The sequence below is a fragment of the Aethalodelphis obliquidens genome, unplaced genomic scaffold (genome assembly GCF_003676395.1).
Source record: "Aethalodelphis obliquidens isolate GAN/ISIS:26980383/991018 unplaced genomic scaffold, ASM367639v1 scaffold15, whole genome shotgun sequence".
In the NCBI taxonomy this organism is placed as follows: domain Eukaryota; kingdom Metazoa; phylum Chordata; class Mammalia; order Artiodactyla; family Delphinidae; genus Aethalodelphis; species Aethalodelphis obliquidens.
This window is the reverse complement of record NW_020837959.1, coordinates 10,168,787-10,191,568: the sequence shown is the minus strand read 5'-3', so window position 1 is coordinate 10,191,568 and position 22,782 is coordinate 10,168,787. Positions and strand designations below refer to the sequence as shown.

Below are 22,782 nucleotides of genomic sequence, written 5' to 3'. Positions count from 1 at the left end.
GTTTGGAGAGCTTCTGGATTGGTGAACATGTGGAGGTGCCTGGAGGGGACACACCTGCAGAGGCATGGACGTGCTGTACCTCTTCCCCCTGCTTTGCCCTAGGCATCTCATATCTGGCTGTTCCTTTGTATCCTTTTTATAATAAACCAGTAATCCAGGAAGTAAACTGATTTTGAGTCCGGTGGGCCATTCTGACAAATTATCGAAACAAAGGAGAGGGTTGTAGGAACCTCCAGTTTATAGCCAGTCTGTCAGAAGCACAGGTGACAACCTGGACTTGCAGTTGGCGTCTGAAGTAGGGGGCAGGCTCGTGAGACTGAGCCCTTAACCTGCGGAATCATAGCATCAGAATTGAATTGAATTGTAGGGACACCCAGTTGACATTCAAAGAGAGCTGGGGAATTGCTTTGCCGGGGGGTGGGGGGGGTGGGGGGGGTGGGGGTGGGGGGAATGCCCACACATTTGGTGGCCAGAAATATTCTGAGCAGAGTAGAGTATGAAAAAGAAGTGGGTTCTTTTCCCTTTTACTTAATTTCCCCTCTATCTGTAGACATGTATTAATAATAACAACAACAAAAACAGTAGTAATAATGGCCATTAAATACTAATGTGGCATTTCCTGTGTTTTGAGCATTCCTCATAAAAGAATTCACTTAATCCTCATAACAGCCTTTTGGAATAGTTTGAAAAAGATAGGTGTTAACTCTGCTCTAAATGTTTGGTAGAATTCTCCTGTGAAGCCATCTGGTCTTGAACTTTTGCTTGTTGAGAGTTTTAAAGTTACCGATTCAGTTTCATTCCTTGTGCTTGGTATGCTCGTATTTTCTGTTTCTTCCTGGTTCAGTCTTGTCCCTTTCTAAGAATATGTCCATTTCTTCTAGGTTGTCCATTTTATTGGCATATATTGATAGTTATTCATCATATCCTCTTACGATCCTTTGCATTTCTGTGGTGTTGGTTGTAACTTCTCCTTCATTTATGATTTTATTGATTTTGGGGCCCTCTCCCTTTTTTCTTGGTGGGTCTGGCTAACGGTTTATCCATTTTGTTTATCTTTTCAAAGAACCAGCTTTTAGGTTTATTGATCTTTTCTGTTATTTTTTAGTTCCATTTATTTTTGCTCTGATCTCTATGATTTCTTTCCTCCTACTAACTTTGGGTTTGTTTGCTCTTCTTACTCTAGTCCTTTGGGTGTAAGGTTAGGTTGTTTGCGATTCTTCTTATTTCCTGAGGTAAGCTTGTATTGCTATAAACTTCCCTCTTAGAACTGCTTTTTGCTGTGTCCCATAGGTTTTAGATCATTGTGTTTTAATTTTCATGTGTCTCTAGGTACTTTTTGGTTTCCTGTTTGATTTCTTCAGTGATCCGTTGGTTGTTTCTCACAACCTTTTGTCGTAGGCACTATTATGATCCGCAGTTTATAAACAAGGAATTCAAGATGTAGAAAGTTTAAGTTCTGTTTCCAGGCTCCTAGGTGGGGGAGTTAGAAGTCTTAAGTGTCTGACTCCAGATCCTAAAAGTTAAATCATTGTTCTTCCCTGAATCCCAACCTGGGAGGGTTTCTTTAAGAGCGGGGCTAAAATCAAAAAGCCTACCTCATATTGATCACATGCTTTGTAAGACTCATTTATATTTATATTTGTATTTATATTTATATTGTGTCATTCATGAATGTCTTTTCTCTCTGGCCAGATTATGGTGTTTGAGGTCAGGAGCCACTTTTCCCGCCGTTTATTTTGTATACTCATGTTGCCCAGGTATGCTTGATAAATATTTTTGAGTGGATGAACCAAACTGTTTCTCTAGTTCACCACGCACCTCTTTAAGTCTCTAAGGCAAGGATAACCACAGAGTCCTGCACTGCCTGATCTAGAAGCTCTCTTAATACCAAAACCAACTTACTTTCTTTGATCTTAGAGTCAGATGTGGTGTTTGCAAAATTGAATGTTTGTTCCCAAATGTGGAACCACAGAGCTAGAACTATAACAGTTAGAAGTTACTGATCCATGATGACAATCTGAGATGTTTGAGAAGGAGATGGGAAATAATATTTGGTGAATAGTTACTGTCAGGCATTTCCTAGTTACTTGGCAAATCTTTGTTGATTTAATCATTTAATTATTATCTTGATTTTATAAATGAAGAAATTTGTTCTGAGGAGTTAGGTCAGTAGGCCAAAAGGGGATGTCAGACTCAGGTCATTTGGCTTCAAAGACTTGTGTTTTTCACTTTTGCCATTTCCAGTGCGACAGCCATACCTCCTGTTCCCTCGACTGGCACATGGCTTTTCAGGTCTCACCTACCTTCAGTGTTGTATGTTCTTTGTAGTGCACAATGTGTAGCATGTCAGAAGTCCATTTAGTAGCCCTGGTTATGTCAGAATTCTAAGCTGTAAAATTGCGAAGCAGTAGAGACCCTCTGACAGAGATCATTCCCAGTAGTTTGGACCAGTGGTTGCTGGGCTCTGTAGGGAAGGAAAACTTCCTCTTCTGTCTTCTTTCATTCAGTGCCTAGAGCCTTGTAAATTAAACTAACAAGGCAGATTAACAAGAGGGGGAAAGTAGATTATATTACGTATACATGGGAGTTCATAAAGAAATGTCGCTTGAGGCAGTGAGAATTTGGGTCTGTATACCATCTCAACAAAGGGCAATACAGTGTGGAGAAGAGGTTAGACAAAGGGGTTTGGGGCTTCTGGGGTAGCGTAAGTTGTGAGAAGATAACTAGGAAATGTGTGATTTTAAAAAGGCTGTTTAGTCAGGTTTATTATGCAGAGAAGAGTCCTCTCAGGTGATAAGAGTTGTCTTTGGAGTGGTGGCTCTCCTGGTGTGGGCGAGGGAGACACCTTTACAAAGGACATTTATGTCCAACTTTTAGACAGGAAGGGGAGGATAGAGAGCTAATTGCTTTCAGCTCAGAAGGGGCCTGTTGGGGGAGGCATGTGCTGTGATTCTCTGTAGTTGTTTTCTGCTCTGATCTTCTCGGTCAGCAGTTTACTACATGGTCGCACTGTCATCTGGAGCGTTGTTTGCTTTATCTTTACATGTTTTACTTTCTGCATTTCTGACCCATATAAGCCAGCATTTTGGTGTATTAGATTCTGAGTTTCTTCAGTGAACGCGTAATAGCAAAAATATTTTGTCATTTAAAAAATCCTTGTAAAGTCAGAGCATTGTTGAAGAGCGCCTGGCATTGGCCCACTTCCCAGGCCTCTGGTGCTCAGACTCAGCACTGAAGAACTTGCAGGGGAAGGCCAAGCTCCCCAAAGTCTTTTCCCCAAAGTTTGCTTATTCTGCACCCTGTAGACAGCATTACTTTAACTTGAGATGAACAAAGAATAATTCACAGAGAAGAGGGGTGGGGACATAGCAAAATGGTACACTTCCCTACCTGTGTGCTTATTTACATAGTTGTGGGTTTTTTTGTGGGTTTTTTTTGGCTGCGTTGGGTCTTCGTTGATGCACACAGGATTTCTCTAGTTGCGGTAAGAGGGGGCTACTCTTCATTGCGGTGCATGGCCTTCTCATTGCAGTGGCTTCTCTTTGTTGTGGAGTATGGGCTCTAGGCACATGTGCTTCAGTAGTTGTGGCACACGGGCTCTAGAGCCACAGGCTCAGTAGTTTCGGCGCACGGGCTAGGTTGCTCCGCGGCATGTGGGATCTTCCCCAGCCAGAGCTCGAACCCACGTCACCTGCATTGGCAGGCAGATTCTTAACCACTGCGCCACCAGGGAAGTCCCCATAGTTGTGTGTTTTTTTTTTTTTTTCATAGTTGTGTTTTTATAACATTTCCTGTAAGCTGATGCTGCCCTAATTATAGATTTTCAAGAGAATGTTTCGTTGTACCCCAAATTATACAGTGCTTTAAAAAGGCACCTTCTTTAACTGGTTTACCAAATACCTTATAAACTCGTAATTACATAAAGCAATTCAGGGTGCAGAATAGAAACAGCCTGTAATGTTAACAGATGTTAGCTGGTACTATTTGGGTACAAGGCTTTCAAAGATCTATAGTATTTTTCTTGTGTAGAATAGAAAGAAATGACTCATTATAGTCCTAACGTGTCACGGAGGCTCCTGATCAAACAGAACACACATGTTCTATTTTGTGAGTTCTGTACAGTGTACTGTCAATGGACTTGCCTTTGTGGATGGGAAAGTGCCACTTATCCCAGCAAATTACCTTTGTGGCATATGTTAGACAGCTTGTGGGCACCTGGGCGAAGCAGAGGCTGGGCGCCTTTATCAGGGCACACGTGCACACAGCGTCCCACGGCGCCCAGCTCCAGGGAAGTTGTCCCATTAACAGACTCCTTCAGGAACGCGCTGATGACTTGCTTTCCAAGCTCCCCTTCCCTGCAGACCGGGAGTGGGGCTGGCTCCCCGTACAGTAGCTTTTCTTCTTTTCCATCATTTTTGGGTTTGTATTAAGACACAAGTGTTTCAAATTACAAGGAAAGTAACCTCAGTGGAGCCCAACTGAGGAAGTCAATCCTATTAAGTGCTGGATTTAATGTTTAATTAATTTCAATTTAATTTTCAGCACTATTGTTAAAAAAGGAAAGTTGCTTATCTTAGGATATTAGAATTGGAAGGACCCTTGTGATTAAAACACACAATAAGAAAAATTAGGTTAGATTTTTGCATTGTTGACCAACATCCCCTCTCCAGAGGATGTTGTGTTTTAGGAACTAGCTGGAGATGTACACAAACTTACTAACTCATTTCATCGAAGTTTTGATATTAGCCTTAAGTTTTTTTCTGGAAACCTTTCCCTTTTTAGCCAGCATTTTGAAAGGTGAGTTGCTGAAATGGACTTCATGCATTTTTGTTGTTTTATTTTGTTAGAATGTACCTCCCATCTCTATTTTTGTGATTCTTCCCTCAAACACTGCCCTTAATGAGATTGTTGCTTACTGCCGTCGAGGCTCCTTGTGGCGCATTGAAGTTCAAGAACCAACTTAGCAGTTAAAAAAATGAAACCTTGAGGCTAGATTGATTCATAAATGTAGCTGGACGTGTTGAAAGTGACACATTATGTCACTGCAGCATATTGACAGTGTCAATTGCATGTCCTTAAACAGCTAACCTGACTGAATGATTTACTTTGTGTTTAACTGCCTTTTTCGATTAAAGGGAGCAAATGCTGAGGAACTGGGACGCAATATCAGAAGCCATATATTTTCTCCTGTTAACACCAGCGTCGCTGACCCACAAGTGAGGGGCGTGTTGGAGTTTTGCTGTAGGCTGGGCTACTCTAGTTTAAGTGGTCTAAACAAGTGATTAATGATCAGGAGTGGGCCCTTACCCTGCTTCCAGAGCTTTCCTTCAGTGCGTTTCCATTTCTGTCACCTTGCTGCACGCTTGGGAGGCCGTATGTCAGAGTAGCTCACACTCTTTGCTGGCATTTGTTTCCATTTCAAGGGCCCTTGATGTTCCTTCAGAGTTGCTTTTTTTTTTTTTTTTTTAAGTATTATTTAGCATTATGACCCAGACCTTAAACTGTGGACTTTGCAGTTGCAATACAGGTGTTCTGTTGCTCCCAGCCAAGGAGCTGCCGGACTTTTCCCCCCAGGTTGCAGAGGTGATAACTTGAACGAGACGTTCTAGTTTCTTGGGACCTTGCTTTGTCGTCTTGCACGTTAACGTGGTGTTTGTATTTCACAAGGCTGAACCGTATATAGTATTTCTTAAATGTGCATTTGCAATAGATGGATATATTAACTGTTACTATCAAGTTGAGAATTTGAACTATTTACTATAATAAAGTTTTGTTATAACGGTGCTAATTACTAAGCAGCTGAATTTGTGAAAAAGTGCACAGCAGTAATTTGCACCTTATTGTTGCTTTGCTATTAAAAAAAAATTGTGAACACTTGAGCTTCCGAAGAGCACGTTTATCTATGGATCTTTAACAGCTGGACTTCTTGAGTATAGCATTTGGTGTCTGTATTTGTGCTTCTGAGATGCTCATTTTACACTGATAAGAGCTGTTGCGTGCTGAATGGGACATTTTAACAAGGAAGGAACAGCATTTTAAATCACTATGTGCTTTTGTTTATTATTTTTTTCTAGTTTTAGGAAAAAAAAACAAGAATAAAGATCTCCTTTCTCGTTCCTCCCTATCTATGTGAAATCACGAACTGCAGTAGTCGGATCTGAGTGTTTTGGTGATGGCATTGCCATTGTTTCAATGGCAGATAAAAATGGTTCTCTTCTGTTGGCTTCACATCCTCAGTAAATGCTTCTACATCATTAAAATCTTATTGAAATGGGAGGGAAGGGGGCAGGGTACAACCTTTAAAAGAGTGAGACATAGACATAGGACAGGACAAAAACTGGTTAGAACCAACTAGGTCCAAGATGGCAGAAGATTGGACTTCCAGTAAATCCTTAAACCTCATTATATGCTCATCGTAATACATTAGCATGCTAAACCACACGCCCACCAGCACCATGGCAGTTTCAAGGCCCACCATCAAAGATCAAAAAGTGGGTGGTGGCCCACCTCCTGGAAATCTCCGCCCCTTTACCTGAATAATCCTCCCACTCATTAGCCTATGAGATTACCCAGCCCATAAAAACTAACCACCCCATATTTCGGGGCCTTTCTCCTTCTGAGATGGCCCACACTCTGTGGAGTGTGTTTCTCCCAAGGCCATTCTTGCCGTTTGAGACAGACTGCATTCTGTCTGTGGAATGTGTATCTCTCTAAATAAATCCATCTCTCTTTTTTTTTCTTTAACATCTTTATTGGAGTATAGTTGCTTTATAATGTAATAAATCCACTTCTTACCTGTCACTCTGTCTCTCACTGAATTCTTTCTGCGATGAGACTTAAAGAACCTGAGCTTCATTAAGTCCTGAGACAAGATGTGTGATCTCAATTAAAAGACCATGGTTTCAAGTCCCATCTGAGTTGTGCCGTTTAATTTTCACACCCCTAAACCAGCACAGGTTTGTTTTGTATTTTGCTTTGGTCTATAAGAACAACCTCAAGTCTTGGGAAAAACTTGTTTTTGCCCTGTGGATGTGTCAGAAACGTCTGCTTCAGGTAGTTTCCAAGTGTTACTTAGTAACCTATGATCCAAAAACCCTGTTAAGGTGCTCCAACTATTTGAAAACTACACGTTCCATATTTTTATAGGCGTATATTCAGATTAATTCCACCTGCCTCTTATTTGGATTTCTGGCAGCTAGGAACTTTTTAAAGGAATTTGTGTTTTTAAAAAGAAATGCGAAAAATTAAATTTTCTTTCCTGATTCAAGAGTTCTTCTGTACTTTTAAGAGATCCTGTTCATGGGCAGAAAGGAGAGGTTTCAAAGGAACCTCATCTCCATATGGTTTTACTCGATAATCCTTTATCCAGCATCTTCGACCCTCATTCCTTTGCTTTCTTGCCTGTGGCTACATTTCTATCTCTGCATCAATTAGCACAGTGATTTATACAACAAGCAAGCAGTTTAGAGGTAATGGTACACAATTAACATCTCATTCCACCATAAAGGGTATGCTAAATACCCCAGTCATTGCTTTCTCTGCCTGGAATTGAAATAAGTGTTTGTCCTAATTCATATGCTATCTGATGTGAAGTGGGCCTGCTTTGTACTGCACTACACCATTAATCTAATTATAGATAGCTGCAAATGAAGTGCTGTCTGAGCCGGGAGATTGAAGAAAATAGCCTTTTGTCATTTAGCATGACTCTGTGAAGCAGGATCACACTTTACAGGGCAGTACTGCAAAATGGAGATCTCAATAATATTGCTGCCTGTTGCATCTTTTCTAATTACAACAGCATTGTAAACACAACTGGGTGCTGATATAAATAGAGCTGTAGATATGCTGTCATGTGGGTTGTCGGAGAAAGTCCTCCGAGTGCTGCTGGATTAAATGATGCATCCTTGATTGACAGCTACCTTGAGACCGTACCGATGGAGCTGTCACAGCGTTATGCTAACAGGCCGGCCCGGTGACTGTGGCGGTGCCAGGCGCTCTAACTGCTGTCTCTTCATTCCCCCTTCTTCGCCTGGGTGCACCTCCAGCAGGACAGCGCCAGCTTCAATTCTGTGTGCTTTCAGTATTGTTTCATGAACATTTTTGTTGGTTTGGTTTTGTAGGGCCTGATGCTGAATGAAGTAGAGGGGGAATGTATTTTGCCTGGCTTGGAACCCTCGCTTTGTTCTTCTGCCAGTGTTAATTATGTATCCCACGAAGACTGTAGGAAAGGAAAACAAGGTTGAATTACAGTTCTAATCCCACCTAAATGCTTTATATCTTGTGGGGTTGGTTTTTTTTTTTTTCCTATTTTTCTGAAACACCGATGTTTTCAAAGATGCATGCTCATTTTTGCATCTAGTCATTTCTGTCACTTTAAAAACATTGACAGTTTACCTCTGGCTCAGAGTTAGGAAAGTAGACTTTTAGAGGAGCATTTGAGTGTTAGCTCACTGCCATGCGGTGGAAATGAAGACACAGCTTAAGGGTTGGAGACCCTTGGGGCAGAAGGTGTAAAACTTTGAATGAGAAGAGATCCTTGTATTTGAAGAAAGGTTTTTGCCACCTTACTTAGTGAAGGTCGATGTACAGTCTAAGGCCAGTGCTTCAGGATGTTAAGGTAATTGATGAAAAGTAACTGACAGTGAAGCTTCATCATTAATCCTTGAGTCCGTGTCGGCTGAGCGGACCCACAGGCGATGTGAAAAAGCATGAGCAGTGCATCAGCTGTGTGCTCCTCATCGTGGGGAGGATGACGTAGGGAAGAAAACTGGAGCTGAGCCTACTTTGCGAGGAAAGACAGGAGAGGCTCTGAAATCACGACTGAAAAAATGCATAAACAAACTGGACGCACTTCTCTGGGAGGGGCCCCCAGACCCCTGAGTCTCACAAGCACGTGAGCACGTGGGATGTGTTACACCGCTGGTAGATCTGGAGGCCTTGGGGAGAAGTAGGGATTTAAGCCCCATGAGGAGATGCATGTGCTAAACTAACACGGACACCAGCAGGACGGTGTGTCGTGTGACCATCTGAGGGCAGCGTGTCCACCATGAGGGCTCTTTGCTGCCCCGGGGCGCCGAGTGGGGTGTGTGCAGGGCACGGCTGGGCATGCCCACTGGCAGGATGTTTTCGTTAACCAAGTCTGGTTAAAAAGCCATCTCTCCCCCCAAAACCAGGACTGGCCCACTCCTCCGCCAGCAGCCGCCCGGCTCTGCCCCCCACCTTTTCCCTGTGGTCAGGTTCCCTGTTAAGAGCTGTATGTTCATTTTTGTAACAGTTCCATTGTGTTCCTTTTAATTGTCCATCTCTTATAGTTTTCTTCCTGATCCTTTTTACGTCTGGTATGATTTTTCTCTCTTTCTTTTGAACTTTTTGGGAGAAATTTTCTTGTTAGACATGGTTTTACATTGCAGACACCACAAAATTAATTTGCTTAGAAGCCGGGCCTGGGGTTATTTGACCATAGCTAGGTCATTAGGTAAGGCCTCTCTCCCGCCTGTTGGTGCCCTGTGGGTCGGGGAGCTGGAGCCCGGGAGCACCTGCTTACATTGCGAGGTGTGTTTTCAAGAATTTAATCATTTGACTGTGGTTTGGAGAGCACCTCCCTACACCCCCGGGGTGAGGTTCCATCCTCATGAGCCCGGGAGCAGCTCAGCTTCCGGCCCCACCAGCAAGCAGGCTCGAACCCTGATTGCTGACATCTCTCCAGACCTTGCAGAGGGAGTACCTCTGGCTTCTGCCAGGATTGTGCTTCTCTGTCCCGTCAACGAGCCTTTAACATCTTGGCCTCCCACCCCCAAAACATCGAGTTGGTGGTCTCTCTGCTTGAAAACAATAACAACAACAACTGAAAATCAAAACTCTCCAGGAAAGTTCTAAGGAGCCCATGAGGAATATTCAAATACTTAACATAAAATCAAAGCCTGCACAGGTCACGGGGCATTTTCCTGAAATCTCTCACCCCGTTGGCTACTCTGCCCGTGCCCCCTAAGAATTCAGAGGAACCAATAAATAGCAGTTTTGATCATAAGCTCTGAAAGCCCTAGTGTACATTCTTAAATGACTTCTTTTCTGAGGCATCGAAAAGCTTTTACGGTTCTCACCAGGCAGTTCATTCTGATGGGCCCATATGCTGCTCTCCGCTCAGCTCCCATCCTGGCCTGCGCCCCGTGCCCCGCTGCACCGCCAGCCAAGGGGTTGTTTCCAGAAGCCGTGTTTGTGTGGGCACGCTGAAGGTCAGGGCAACATCAAAGGTAGTCTTAAAAAGAGAACCTTCTCTCTGCCGCCGCTTTTTATATTCAGAAAGGTCATGTCTCAGCCAACTATGTGCAACAGGGCCTCTCCTGAGGCACTTACGCCGTTGTTATTTTTTACTTGTGATTACAATAAGTCGCTTATCCCCCAAACAGATTTAAGAACAATAAACAAATACAAAAGGAAAAGGAACATCTCATCAATAACAAAGGCTGCATCTGAAGGCATTGAGTTTTGTGACTCTTTTACATCTCTTTCCAAGCAAAGCAGGAGTCCTACAGAGAAAGGAATCCAAAGATATGAAAATTATAAAAATAGTAAAAGGATCCAGTTTGAGTCGGGATCTTGTCATTTCTGGGGAGACATGGAGCTTGGGACAGTCTTAGCATTTTATTTCTATTAAGGCTCGTTTGTGATATAGCTAAAATTAGTTTTTAAGGGTATATATCCACGGTGGTGAAATGTGATAAGTCATATTGTCCTCAGTGTAGAAAGATACTTTCCCTGAGTTCACATTTTGAAGTCAAATTGTGCGAAAAACAAGAAGAAAAAAGATCTGTACGCTCCGGGGAAAACCAGCCAACTGGGCCCAATGCTGAGCAGTCACGAGGAGGAGCTGCACAGGGTGGTGCCAGCCAGGAAAGTAACTTTTTTTTGTTGACCTCGATGCTTCTAGTGATGTTGGATTTTCTTCTCCAAGGCAGACAGAGCACAGATACTGAAACTGTGCAATTTGGTACGATTATATTCTCCCCTCTCCCTGTAGCCCCCCTCCCATAGATTTAATGAAGGACTCTGAGGTACAATTCGTCGTTGATAAATAGCCCCTCTGCCTAGAATGTTTATTAGACTGACAGCAGAATGCACTCTCCTTGCTTTTTTCCCTCACCACTTATGACTCAGATGAATCTTAATAGGAGCAAAAAGCTTTTATTTGCACTGTAATTTCACTTAAGGATCATATCCTTCCGAAACTGGCAGACACTTACTTGTACGTCTTGATTGCAAAACACACTCAGGAGTAAAGAAACATGCAAAAGATGTTATTATTCAACCTGTCACAGTGTCGCAAACCTGCTTGGAACTGAGACCATCGAAGCTCTTCTGTGGACCCTCCCGCCTCGCCTTTTGAAACCAGGCCCCGTAGAGAGCACACTTAAGAGATTTCATCGCCCCTGGACAGAGTTAAGGGTGATTCCATTTTGCTTGTGCCTCCCTGCCATCACGATGCCCACAGGAGGCTTTGAGTTACAGCAGCTTTTTCCGAACAAAATGGAGCTGCCTGGATACTGCATCTGTCTTCCCCCAGGGAAATGCACTTTGGTAGAAATTTGAAAATCTTCAGGTGGTGGTTCCAACTTCACCAAGTAACACTTCCTCCAGCCATGTTATTTTATTTCTGTTTGAACAGAGCAAACTGTGGCTCATGTGTTTATTCACAGAGATCTAGGATTTTTCCCGCCAGGCAGAAATTCCCTTTATTAGAAATGTTCTGTTTGACTGAACTGCCTTTAACGTACCCCTCATTATTTGAGAGCCACCTACAAAATGTGCCATTAAAGTACTGGGCTGTGCAGATCTTTTTTTTTTTTCTTTAATTTATTTGTATTTTTTAAATTAATTTATTTTTGCCTGCGTTGGGTCTTTGCTGTGTGCGGGCTTTCTCTAGTCGCGGCGAGCGGGGGCTTCCCATTGCGGTGGCTTCTCTTTGTTGCGGAGCAGGGGCTCTAGTCGTGCGGGCTTCACTAGTTGTGGTGCGTGGGCTCAGTAGTTGTGGCTCGCGGGCTCTAGAGCGCAGGCTCAGTAGTTGTGGCGCATGGGCCTAGTTGCTCCGCGGCATGTGGGATCTTCCCAGACCAGGGCTCGAACCCGTGTCCCCTGCGTTGGTAGGCGGATTCTTAACCACTGTGCCACCAGGGAAGCCCTGCAGATCGTGTTTCTGTCAGTGGTTTTAAAATCTAGAATTATTGCCTCTTAGTGCAGAGGATATTCACATTATATTTCATCTCTATCAACTATAACCATCTTGTTACATTGGAAAGAGCACGCAGTGTTGTGCCTAAAAAGAAAAGCTAACTTTTTCGATCGTGAACATAACATTTTATGCCCCTGGAAAAAATGTGTGTTTTTAAATATTATTTTGCCCAAAATGAACACCAAAAACCCTTTGTCTTAACTTACTGATACATAAGTCCAGCCACTGTCTTGGGGGGAGCAGGCAGTTTGACACGGCTGTCTGCTGCCACCTACCGGTGTCTTATGGCAGCACCCCTTTCTCCCGTGGGCTGGCCCAGCTGTGGAATTTGTGTCGATTGGGATAAGTTTGTAAGTGGTGAAGGGAATACAAAGAAATTCTCACTGTTTTCTTTATAAAGTTTTGAGGTGTTTTTTTTTAAAAGATACAGGGTGATTACTATTTATCATTAATTAATTACCAGAGTAGTTCTACTTCCAAGAAATTTCTTAAACAACCGGCTCACAACATATGGCAGGAACAAACTAATATATTTTGCTTTTGTGTACAATTATGAAAAACCACTTGACTTGAGAGATGGTGTAATTTAAAAGCTAAAAACTGATTTTGAATGAATGCTACATTTGAGGAAAAGTTCATCATTTAATCTCACTTTCTTTTCCCTTTAAGTACAAGGTGCATATCCTAACCAAACTTGCCGCAGAATTGAACAAATTTATGCTGGAAAAAGCGGCTGAGGACACAAGCAGTATTCTGCGCTCCCCAATGCCTGGCATGGTGGTGGCCGTCTCTGTCAAGCCTGGGGACCTGGTAAGGACCGTACTTCCGTGTGTGTCTGTGTGTGTGTCTCGGGGCTGTTGCAGGCTGAAGCAGGATCTCGTTCTTGAGTCATACGACCCCACAAAACAGCAGAGGAGCTTTTGTGCATTCTTTGTCCAACAGTTTCACATCTGAATTAGTAACAATATCTCTGAGTGCCTCTCCTCCCAAATGACCGGGGACTGGAACAGAAATAAGGCCAGATTCATTGTTTTTTTGGCAAATTTAGTGTTTCAGGAAGCGTTTCATTTAAAATTTCTGTTTACTCTTTAGCTCTCTGTGGTTTAAGCATCCTTAGAGAAGTCATGCCAAGAAATGATCCCCCGATGGGGGAATTTTTTGCACATATTCTGGAATAAATAGGAAGGGTACTAAGGAAAGTTAATTCCGTAATCTGTATAGTACCAGAGCACTTCCGAAATAAAATTTAGGATCACAGTTTGAATTTTTTCATCTTGACCTTGTGACATCAACGCACAAATCAAAGCTATGTTAATATTTCCTCACATGTTCAGTCTCAAGGTAGCATGCTATGGACAAAAGGATACATTCACTGTAGCAGCACATAGATAGAAATCTATTGATCAGCAGCAAAAGTAAATAGAAGACAAAGATGCAACCAGAAGGTTTCTAGGGAGCGCTTAAGTCCCCACATTTTTGTTTATGTGCCGGAAGATAACATCCAAACATGACGGTCTTTAATGGATGATACGGTGATTCCATTTTGTATTTCAATTATGTCACAGGAGTTTATATATTTTCCTATAAAGATTACATTAAAACTGCCTCTGTATTTCTTTATTAACGTAAGTAAAATAACGTTGAGGAAAACTCATGTAGTTGGTTGGCATTAGCTTCTAGAAAAGTACTTACAGTAGATGAACATTAAGAAAAAATGATCAGTTTCAGCTGTTTAAATGATTAGCCCTGAAACTGATATGTAAAGTTGGAAAACTGACTCAACAGTTGCTTTACCTGATGATATAGAAATGGAACAACTACCAGCTTTTCTAGAAGAGCATAAAAGAGGTTCAGGAGCTGTGAATTGTTAGGCTTACTTTGAAAGCATTGACATTGCTGGAAGAAAACACTCATTAACACGCTAGTGTTAAGGATTTGGGAGAGGCGATGCTTAATGAAGATTCTGTGTTGAGTGTCGGGGAGGGGTTTGTCTTGTATCTGTTGGTTCTGAAGGATTAGGGCCCTGAGAAGACAGCCCCTTGGCCTTGACGTTAAGAGTGTCTACACTCACTACATTACCAGAGCAGTCAGGACAGTCTCCTGGTGACTAGAAGTGTAGGTTGGTAAACAGCGGGAGGGGTTCTTGTTGTTGTTTCCATTTTCCTCCTTAAGCTTATTCTGGAAGCCACAGAGGCTGTGTGCAGCCATCCTGAGCTTGTCAGGCCTAACTGTGTGGCTTTAATTATAAAATCACATTTGTGCTTGGAAAAAGAAAAATACACATTTCACTGAAATCCTCACTTTTCTAACACCTGAGTCAGACAGAACCTGAGAGGAGGGAGGAGGAAGGGGTGGCAGCCCCTGCTGGGAGCCTGCTGGGGGGGCAGTTCAGGCTGTCAGCTCCCCTCCCCAGAGAGCAGGGGGCCTGCAGCCTCCTTGTTGCCAGCAGCTGCTCCAGATACCAGAAGGGCTTAGCTTTCGTACTTTCCATTTCCTGCTTAAGAAGTTAACGTGGGAAAGGCAGGGCTTTTGGTGGAATGGAGCAGTGTGGTGTTAGTCTCGGTTCGTGGGGGGGAGCTCAGATACTGGAAACCACCACTGATAATTAAACGTGGGTATTCAAGACTGGTTTGGTTTGAGAAGGAACTGGGGCCTCTATTTTATGTATTTCTCTAAAGTCAGAGCACACCGTGGGGGGTTGGGGGGTGGGTTGCTGAACTGCCTCCTGGTCTCCGGGTCCCCTTACTTGTAAATAAATGCTCTGCACACGCATGTGCCTGGGCTGGTCACGGAAGGCCTGCTTTCATTCCTCTCTCTAGCTTCCAGTGCCACTTTTGGTCCTGGCAGAACTTCCTTCCATATTCTGTACCATTGTGTTTTGATAAGACAGTATTTTCCCTTGAGTTATTATTTGTGAAAAGTGTCCCAAACTGCTAATAGCTAAACCAAAAGCAGGGGGTGGGATGTTTGATCGTCGACTCTTATAACAACTTCTAGAGTTAAATCTGCCTTGTGTAATTAAAACAGTCGAAAATTTCCTTGGACCTAAGGCACGGCACATACTTGAGGCCTTTATAAGAAAATAACACTTGTAGCTTTTAAGTTTTGCGGTTGAAGATTATTTTAACACTGTAGGGCGTGTTGTCTTGTCCTTAGCAATAACACTAGCTGAGCCAGGTTCCACTCTTATCAGTAGGAAGATAACGGAATCGGTCATCTCTGTGTATTTTCAAGGAAAACAAGGACCAAAAACACAGCTACGGGCTTACAAGTATTCTGTTTTTCTTTGTAATGTTATTTTTTATAGCTTAAATCCCAGTTGTCTGTAATTTTTATATTTAGCATAAGTAAAGCTTGACAAATCTTACAATGGTGAGCCTGGCAATAACCTGCTCCACAAAAGTGTCATAGACAATAAAGGACAGATCTGCTCTGCGAAGTAAACGGCGTTAACAGAGCTTAAGCAGCTCAGGACGAAATCATCCGAGGTGGCCATTTGGAAGCGGTCAGTGTGCTCAGAGAGCTTTGTGGGGAGAGGTCCCCCTCCCTCTCAGCTCAGAAGCTGGGTTTTACTCTAAGTGCTTGTTTCAAGTTCACGCAGCAAACGTCGCTAGTACTTTTTCAGTGTCCGTTGCCTGCTATTTAACATTAAATATGGTAGGAAAATCATTTCTGAAATGATTGTATAATAACCTTTTTGAGTATGTCGGGAGGGGATGCCAGTTCATAAGCAGTAAAATGCATACAAGCACGCAAACCAGAAAGAAATGACGTTGGAGTGGATTGAGAACATCTAGAATCACACATGTAATTGAGGAAACAGTTGCCAAGAATGGCTTTTATATGCCTTTCCTACGTGCCTTTTTTGTCTGCCTTCTGAAAATATGTTTACAATAACTGATTTTCATTTCAGTTTGAAAAATACCTATTTTTCTGTACATTTAATAATATAAACCAGGGGCACTTCTATAATCAAAGTTAGCATTTAAAAAATAACTTGTATTAAGTTTTTAAACTTCTATCTTTATGATTCCTTGAACAAAAATATTAAAAATATATATTCTTTCAGAATAATGCTGAATACATTTTTTCCCCAGCATTAGACTTACAGCTGCCGAGTTTGTGGCACAATTTTCGTTTTGACTTTGATATCAGAAACAAAACAAAAAATAAAAATGAGGCAACCCGTGGGGATATTTTAATATTGCTTTTAATTAAGATGGTTTCTAGTTACGTTTAGATTCTGCAGTCATCTCAGCTTTGCATCAGAAATATTCATCTTATTTAATAACATCACAGATTAAGTGAGACATGAACCAGAAGCAGGCTGAATACCCGCTTACATTTCCTTCTTTCTTAATTATTATATTGTGAGTTATTAGTTTGTAGGACCAGGTAAAATAACAGATGGATATTAAGTACCTGTTGCTGCTTTTCCTTACCTCTTAGTCTGTTTGATATTAGTAAGACAGAATTTGGAGTATTTGTGCAGGGCTAAGATGAGGAAGATCCGCTTGATGATGGAATTGACCTTTAGCAGCAGAAGGGTAATTAATTAGCTGTTTGAGATTGCTGTTCTCATGAACAATGTCTTAGGCAAAAGTGGTATATACTATAAAAGTGCACCAAGGAGAACAGAAACTGTGTAATGATTTCTGGGAGAACCACCCAGATTGCGCCCTGATTGATATTCCTCCGTGCATGTGCTCCTTTGGGGAGAGGCCTCCAGGCAGGGGGACACCACCGCTTTGGAGACACAGGTGCCCTGTTTCAGAGAACGATATTCACACCTGCCCTTTGTCCCTAAACCATCTGTAACTGAGCTTACAGCTGATGTAGGGGAAATTGAGAATAAACTTGGCATGAGACCTTCCTTTTCATTTCTGGAAGAAGCAGGATTTGAAGCCTCCCTTGGCCTTACGTCTTCCCCATGGGAAGGGCCGGGTGGGAGCTTCCTGACGTGCTTGTCTGGCAGTGACCCGTGGGCTTCACGCGGCCCAGTATCGGTAGCTGCATCTTTCCCTGGCAGAGGTCCTGGCTCGTCTGTTTGATAGATTTTCCAGTTTCTGGATGCCTTGATTTACACTTGTGAAGTAATTGCAGTGATTAAATTTCCATATTTTATAGCAGTGGTTATTCAAATGGTTTACTTGACAAGTTGCCAGTTTTTCACCTATATACCTCAGATTGTATTCGAAAGCAGGTATATAGCTTCATGCATTCATTATGTAACATTTTTAAACTTTAAGTTATGAAAATTACAAACATACAGAAAGTTGTAGAGAATAATACAAGTACTCATATGCTCTCTGCTCATGTTTACCATATTTGCTTCAGATTTTATTTCACAATAAAACATTGCTTATACGGTGAACTTGCCCCGTGGCCTCTCCCCAGGAGAAATCCTGTCCTGCTCTCTTCAGAGGTAATGGCTATCCTGAATTTGGCCTTTTTATCTTTTCCAGATGACATTTATTTTTGAATGTTATGATTAATTTTTGTTGGTGGTAACAGTTTGGGAATTTTTACAGTTTAACTTAATGATAATTATCAATATAAGATAAAATATTTTTGTAGATCAATCAGTAAATATTGTAGACAAGTCTTCTACAAGTTTGGCATTTGATTTTGTTTTTCAAGGGAGGATCTACTTGGAATTAGAGGGTATGTTATCTTTGTTTTAAACACTGTTGAAGATGATAGTCCCCAACCTTAACAAGATTCAAAATATCTCCTCTCACCTTTTTGCTAAAAAAAAAAAAAAAAAAATTAACAAATTAAAAAAAAATCATTATTTCACTGAGTCCTTTAAAGCAGCCTACTTCACAGAGGTGGAGGATCCAGACTGATTTGTTAAAAGTACTATAAATGACATCAACTTGAACTGGTTCTCTTTGTACCTTAGAGGTTCTGGCTCCAGTTTTGAGCTAACTTAGAGGGTGGTAGGGAGTAGTAATTTTCTTCATTTTAAGGAATTTTCGGGAAAACTGGGCTCGTTGTATACTGGCCGCCTCTCTGTGTTCTGTCCCCAGCCTCTGGGCTCCTGCTCTGACGCCCAGGCACATCCAGGGAGGAAGCCCCAGCAGCACCCTCCCAAGTGAGTCGCTGGTGATCAGACCCGTTCAGGGAGGCCTTACACCGCAGATAAGGGGCTTGGCAGCGTTTCTGTCACCTGCCCTCTCTTTTCTTTGTAATTCAATGATGGTTCCTTCCAACACTGCTTACATACTGCCCTGTTCCCCGGGGTCTCTTCTCCCACCCTCTTTACGCGAAGATCTTGGGATGGGAACGTATGTTTCTTCTTCAGGAAATATCAGGGGATATTAACCAGCCTATCTTACCGGCTCAGAAAGAGGAAGTTATTATACTCAGATCCTCACAGTGCCTTTTTTTTTTTTTTTTTTTTGCTGTACGCGGGCCTCTCACTGTTGTGGCCTCTCCCGTTGCAGAGCACAGGCTCCGGACGTGCAGGCTCAGCGGCCATGGCTCACGGGCCCAGCCACTCCGCGGCATGTGGGATCTTCCCGGACCGGGGCACGAACCCGTGTCCCCTGCATCGGCAGGCGGACTCTCAACCACTGTGCCACCAGGGAAGCCCCTCGCAGTGCCTTTTAACCAAATCTGAGATGCCTTTTCCTTGTGGCTGTTAACTGCGTCTTTCTTCAGATCTAAGGGCCTTAAAATGTATTGCATTCAGGCACCTGTATTCTAAGTAGCACAGCCTTAAAAAAACGTAATTGAAGGATTTTCACTTTTGTGGAGTCGGCAGCAGGGTTGATATTGATCCCTGCTTTCGGGTGGCGGGTGCAGCAGAAGGGGAGACTGCGGCGGGCCGCTGCGCCCTCCAAGCCTTCTGTCTAATCTGGCAGAAAACACAGAATATAGGACAACAAAAGGAGGCTCCTTTTTCCATAAAAATTCTTCCTCCCACCCACCCCTCTTCCCCAAAAAAGGGGACTTAATTTTTCAGCTGCACACAGTGATTTGGTGCTCACTCTTGCATTGAAACAGTTGCTGTCTGAACAGGCAGGAAACAGTTCTCTTTTAATTGCTGAAATCATTCGGAAGTGCTTCATGCCCGGCTTCTATACAGCAGATGCTGTGCATTAATTGGCCTGTGTAGAAGTGACCCAGGGTTCCTTGCAGTGGGCCCAATTTTAGGCAGAGGGTTTAAATAGCTTATTTATTATTTTGTATAATCTGGCGTACATTATGTGCTCCTGCACGTGTCGTATTTCATGGTCTGCAGTTTCTAATGTCATGTGGGTTTCAAAACCTGTGTTTCTCTGGTAATGTACTAGCAGCAGGTAAGCTCAAAATACCATCCATCAGGAGCTAATTTTTTATCCAGATACTCCAATGACTGATGAACCTGTCTTTTGTATGAATGTTTAGCACAGTAGAAAGCCATATGCCACTGGCACAGTTTCCTATGCATCCTTTACAGTTGCTAGAGAGTAGACTTACGGGGGAAAAACCCTCCACGCCGTTTATGGCCTCTTTCCTATATCTAAAGGATAATACCTTTAAAACAGCCCTGGTTGTGGACGACAAAAGAGGGTTAGGGACTGTCTTGGAGGAAATCTGACTCCCATAATCATTTTCTTTATCAGAAATATGACTGCACACTCTTAATAGGGAACCTTGTTTTGTTCCTCCCCGTCTGTTCAAAACAGACCTTAGCCCATTAGAAGGGCCTCCCTTGTGTGGGAAGACCACAGCTGTTACTGTAAATCTCATCCCGTCACTGTATCACCCCCATTTTGTGGCTCTGAAGGATGAAATTGAGAAATGGAATACTGTGCAGTCATCCTTTACATCTCCAATTTTAGGCCTTTGCCATCATTTTCATGCTTTTATTCCAAATCAAATAACATTAGTGAGCTACACTACCTTCTGATGAATATCTGGTCCTGAGCACAGCTTTCAAGTCTGTACTTTGGGGACTTCCTTTTATGTTTGGTGGAGATCTTTCTCCCCCCTTCTCTTCTCTTTCTCTTCGTGCACCTTCTTGGGGCTTTCTTCATGCATTTGCAGTTTGAACTATACAAGTTGCCAAATGTGTCCCAGCCTTAGCATGTTGTCCCAGAGGGACATGTGCTGGAGAAGGTTCTGTGTCTTTTAATCTCTGGGGAAGGAGTAAAGCAAACTTGGTAGAGGATATTGGGGGCTTTAATCAGAAATAAGAAGCGGTTTAAATCATTAGCACAACAAAGCAGACTATAAGCTTGAAGATAAAAGTCTCTGGGGAAAGAGTCCTCTGAAAATAAATGGAACTTGATAGATTTCCATATCATTTATAACTTCCCTTAATTACACTTGGAAGACTTGCCAGTAAAACTGGAAAATTGGCAGCCTGTATCCATCAGAGCCATTTTGCCGACCGTGGCAAGCAGCTGGCTTTACTGGATTTTATTTCCCATCACTCACAATTAATCATCAGCTGGAGATGTCTGAAACTCTGCAGCACAGAGCTGTGCCGGGTGACATTCAGGCCTCCCAAGCATGCTAAAATCTGCTGAGTAAATGGGCTGAGGTTTCTCCCCAGCTTACTCATTTTGGGGCAAGGCAGGCTCCCGCTTAATGAGTGCGCTCTGATAATCAGATGCGAATGTGAACCTTGACCCCATGTCAAAGGAGAGGACGCAATAAGCCGGATGAAAGATACAGGATTCAGACCTCCAAACTTTACACCAATTAGACAGGGAGCGGAGAAGTACATCAGGCTGAGTAGGTTTATCAAAGAGACTTGCGAGGCTTGTGACCATTCTGTAAGCCCGATGTTGGAGACATCCTGTCACAATCATTAAGTCGTTAGGCAGTGATTCACCAGAGTGTTGGGGAAGTGTGCGCCCACAAACCCTGCAGTGGCTGCATCCCGCGTGCGTGCTGTCCGAGGGAGACTTGGCCGTGGAGGCGCCCTCTCTGCTCACCCAGTTAATGTCCCCACTTTCTGAGCACACGGGGGAATCCAGGCGGTGTTTCCAGTGCCTTCCGGAGCTCGGGGAGGGCAGGGGAGGGTGTAGGCACTTCTGGACAAGTTGGCTTCCAGATTGTTGAGGTGAGAGGCCTGTGTCATTTTGTCTGGGTTATTGTTGGAACTGCGGCCCAGCAGGTTGGTGGAGCAGCCCCCAGTTACAGCCCCGTCTGTGTTCTTTGACGTACAGTTTGTACTGTATTTGCTTCCCTGACTTGGGTTTTTGAGGGATGAAATAGCTTGAATTTAGGTCAAGTTCACGTGTGTATATGTGTTTGCGTGCGTGCACGTATAACATGTTTCTGCTGACGGAAATGTGTCTCACTATTTGGTGGAACATCAAGGATCAACTTCCAAGAGTTCTTTCTCTTTTAGGAACGAATGAGCAAAAACAAACCACAAAGCAGATTGCTGTGAGTGAACGGAGAAAGAGAAAAATGAATTACTTAAATTTCCACCAAATAATATGAGACCAGCAGAAACAGGGAAAGAAACTAGGGAGAGGAAACAGGAAAGAAAAGGACGACAGAGCCGTGAGGATGGTTCCAGATTCAGGGCAGCCGGCGCTGCCCGTCTGGCAGCAGATTGGCACTTCCAATCCGCAGGCACCTTCTCTGAAGCCCTTTTAATCACATTGCCAGAGTGACACCATCTGAGAGAAGGGGGTGTTTTACCTGGGAGACTTGCCCACGTCTCCCGGATTGTCTCCGGCTAAATCAGAGGTTTTGTTTTTTTGATGGATGATTGGGGACCGACCACTCGCAGTTGCCTGCAAGTCACCTCTTTGCAGATCACCCTCGCCACAAGCACGCAGAGCTGCCAGGAAAGGCGGTCAGTGGACAGCGACAGTGGAGCCCCAGAAACTTCACGTCCATCTCCCACTGCTCCCAGGCTCTCGGGCCCTGCTCTCACTCACCTCCAGCCTGGCCAGCTCGAGCCTGGAGTGGGGCTGTGGCCCGGGGCCCGGCCATCCTTCTGCGAGTTTCTTATGGACATCATTGTCAGTTTGGTCTCCGCCCCCTTAGTGACCACTGGAAATCTCCCAGCTTCATTTGTTTCTTTTTCATAGTCGCGTTAACTGCGAATTCACTTAATCCCACAGAGCATTCTGGCCAGCGGCGCTGAGCAGTGGGCCGAGCAGCTGCAGGAGAGCAAGCTCACGCCCGCCCGAGAGAAGCCCGTGGGGCTGGGGCTGGTCCTGGTCAGACGGGCCCTGGGCGCTCAGACACCAGCACAGGAAGCCCGGCTGGGGGAGGGGGCGAGGCGAATGCACGCAGCCGCCCACTGCAGGCACTGGTCCATCGGGGAGGAAGGAGTTCCCAGAGCCGATCAGTGATTGTTGGATGGAATTTCCGTGGCTGAATATCAGATCCATTTCCCAGAAAGCCACGGGCCCTGATGCCAGGATGCCCCGTCTCTGAGAGGGGATGCTGCTGCGTGAGGCCAGCTCTGGACCCTCAGCCTCTGCCTGAGAGCCGTGTCCCGGGCCCGCCAGCATTTTGTGTGTGGAGTTACTCAGCAGGCGCTACTTCTGGGGACGTGCCCTCCTCCCATCTTGTCTGGTCCCTGCCTGCCTGCC

The 22,782-nt window shown here is 43.7% G+C and overlaps 1 protein-coding gene across 2 annotated transcripts in view; it reads left to right on the top strand.

Moving 5' to 3' along the window:
• Positions 1 to 22,782, top strand: part of PCCA (propionyl-CoA carboxylase subunit alpha) — a 357,444-nt gene that overhangs the window by 329,641 nt on the left and 5,021 nt on the right. For both annotated transcript variants that reach the window (XM_027115894.1, XM_027115896.1), the window contains one exon: positions 12,896 to 13,036. In XM_027115894.1, coding sequence (XP_026971695.1) covers positions 12,896 to 13,036 — 141 coding nt within the window. The remainder of the gene's footprint in view (positions 1 to 12,895; positions 13,037 to 22,782) is intronic.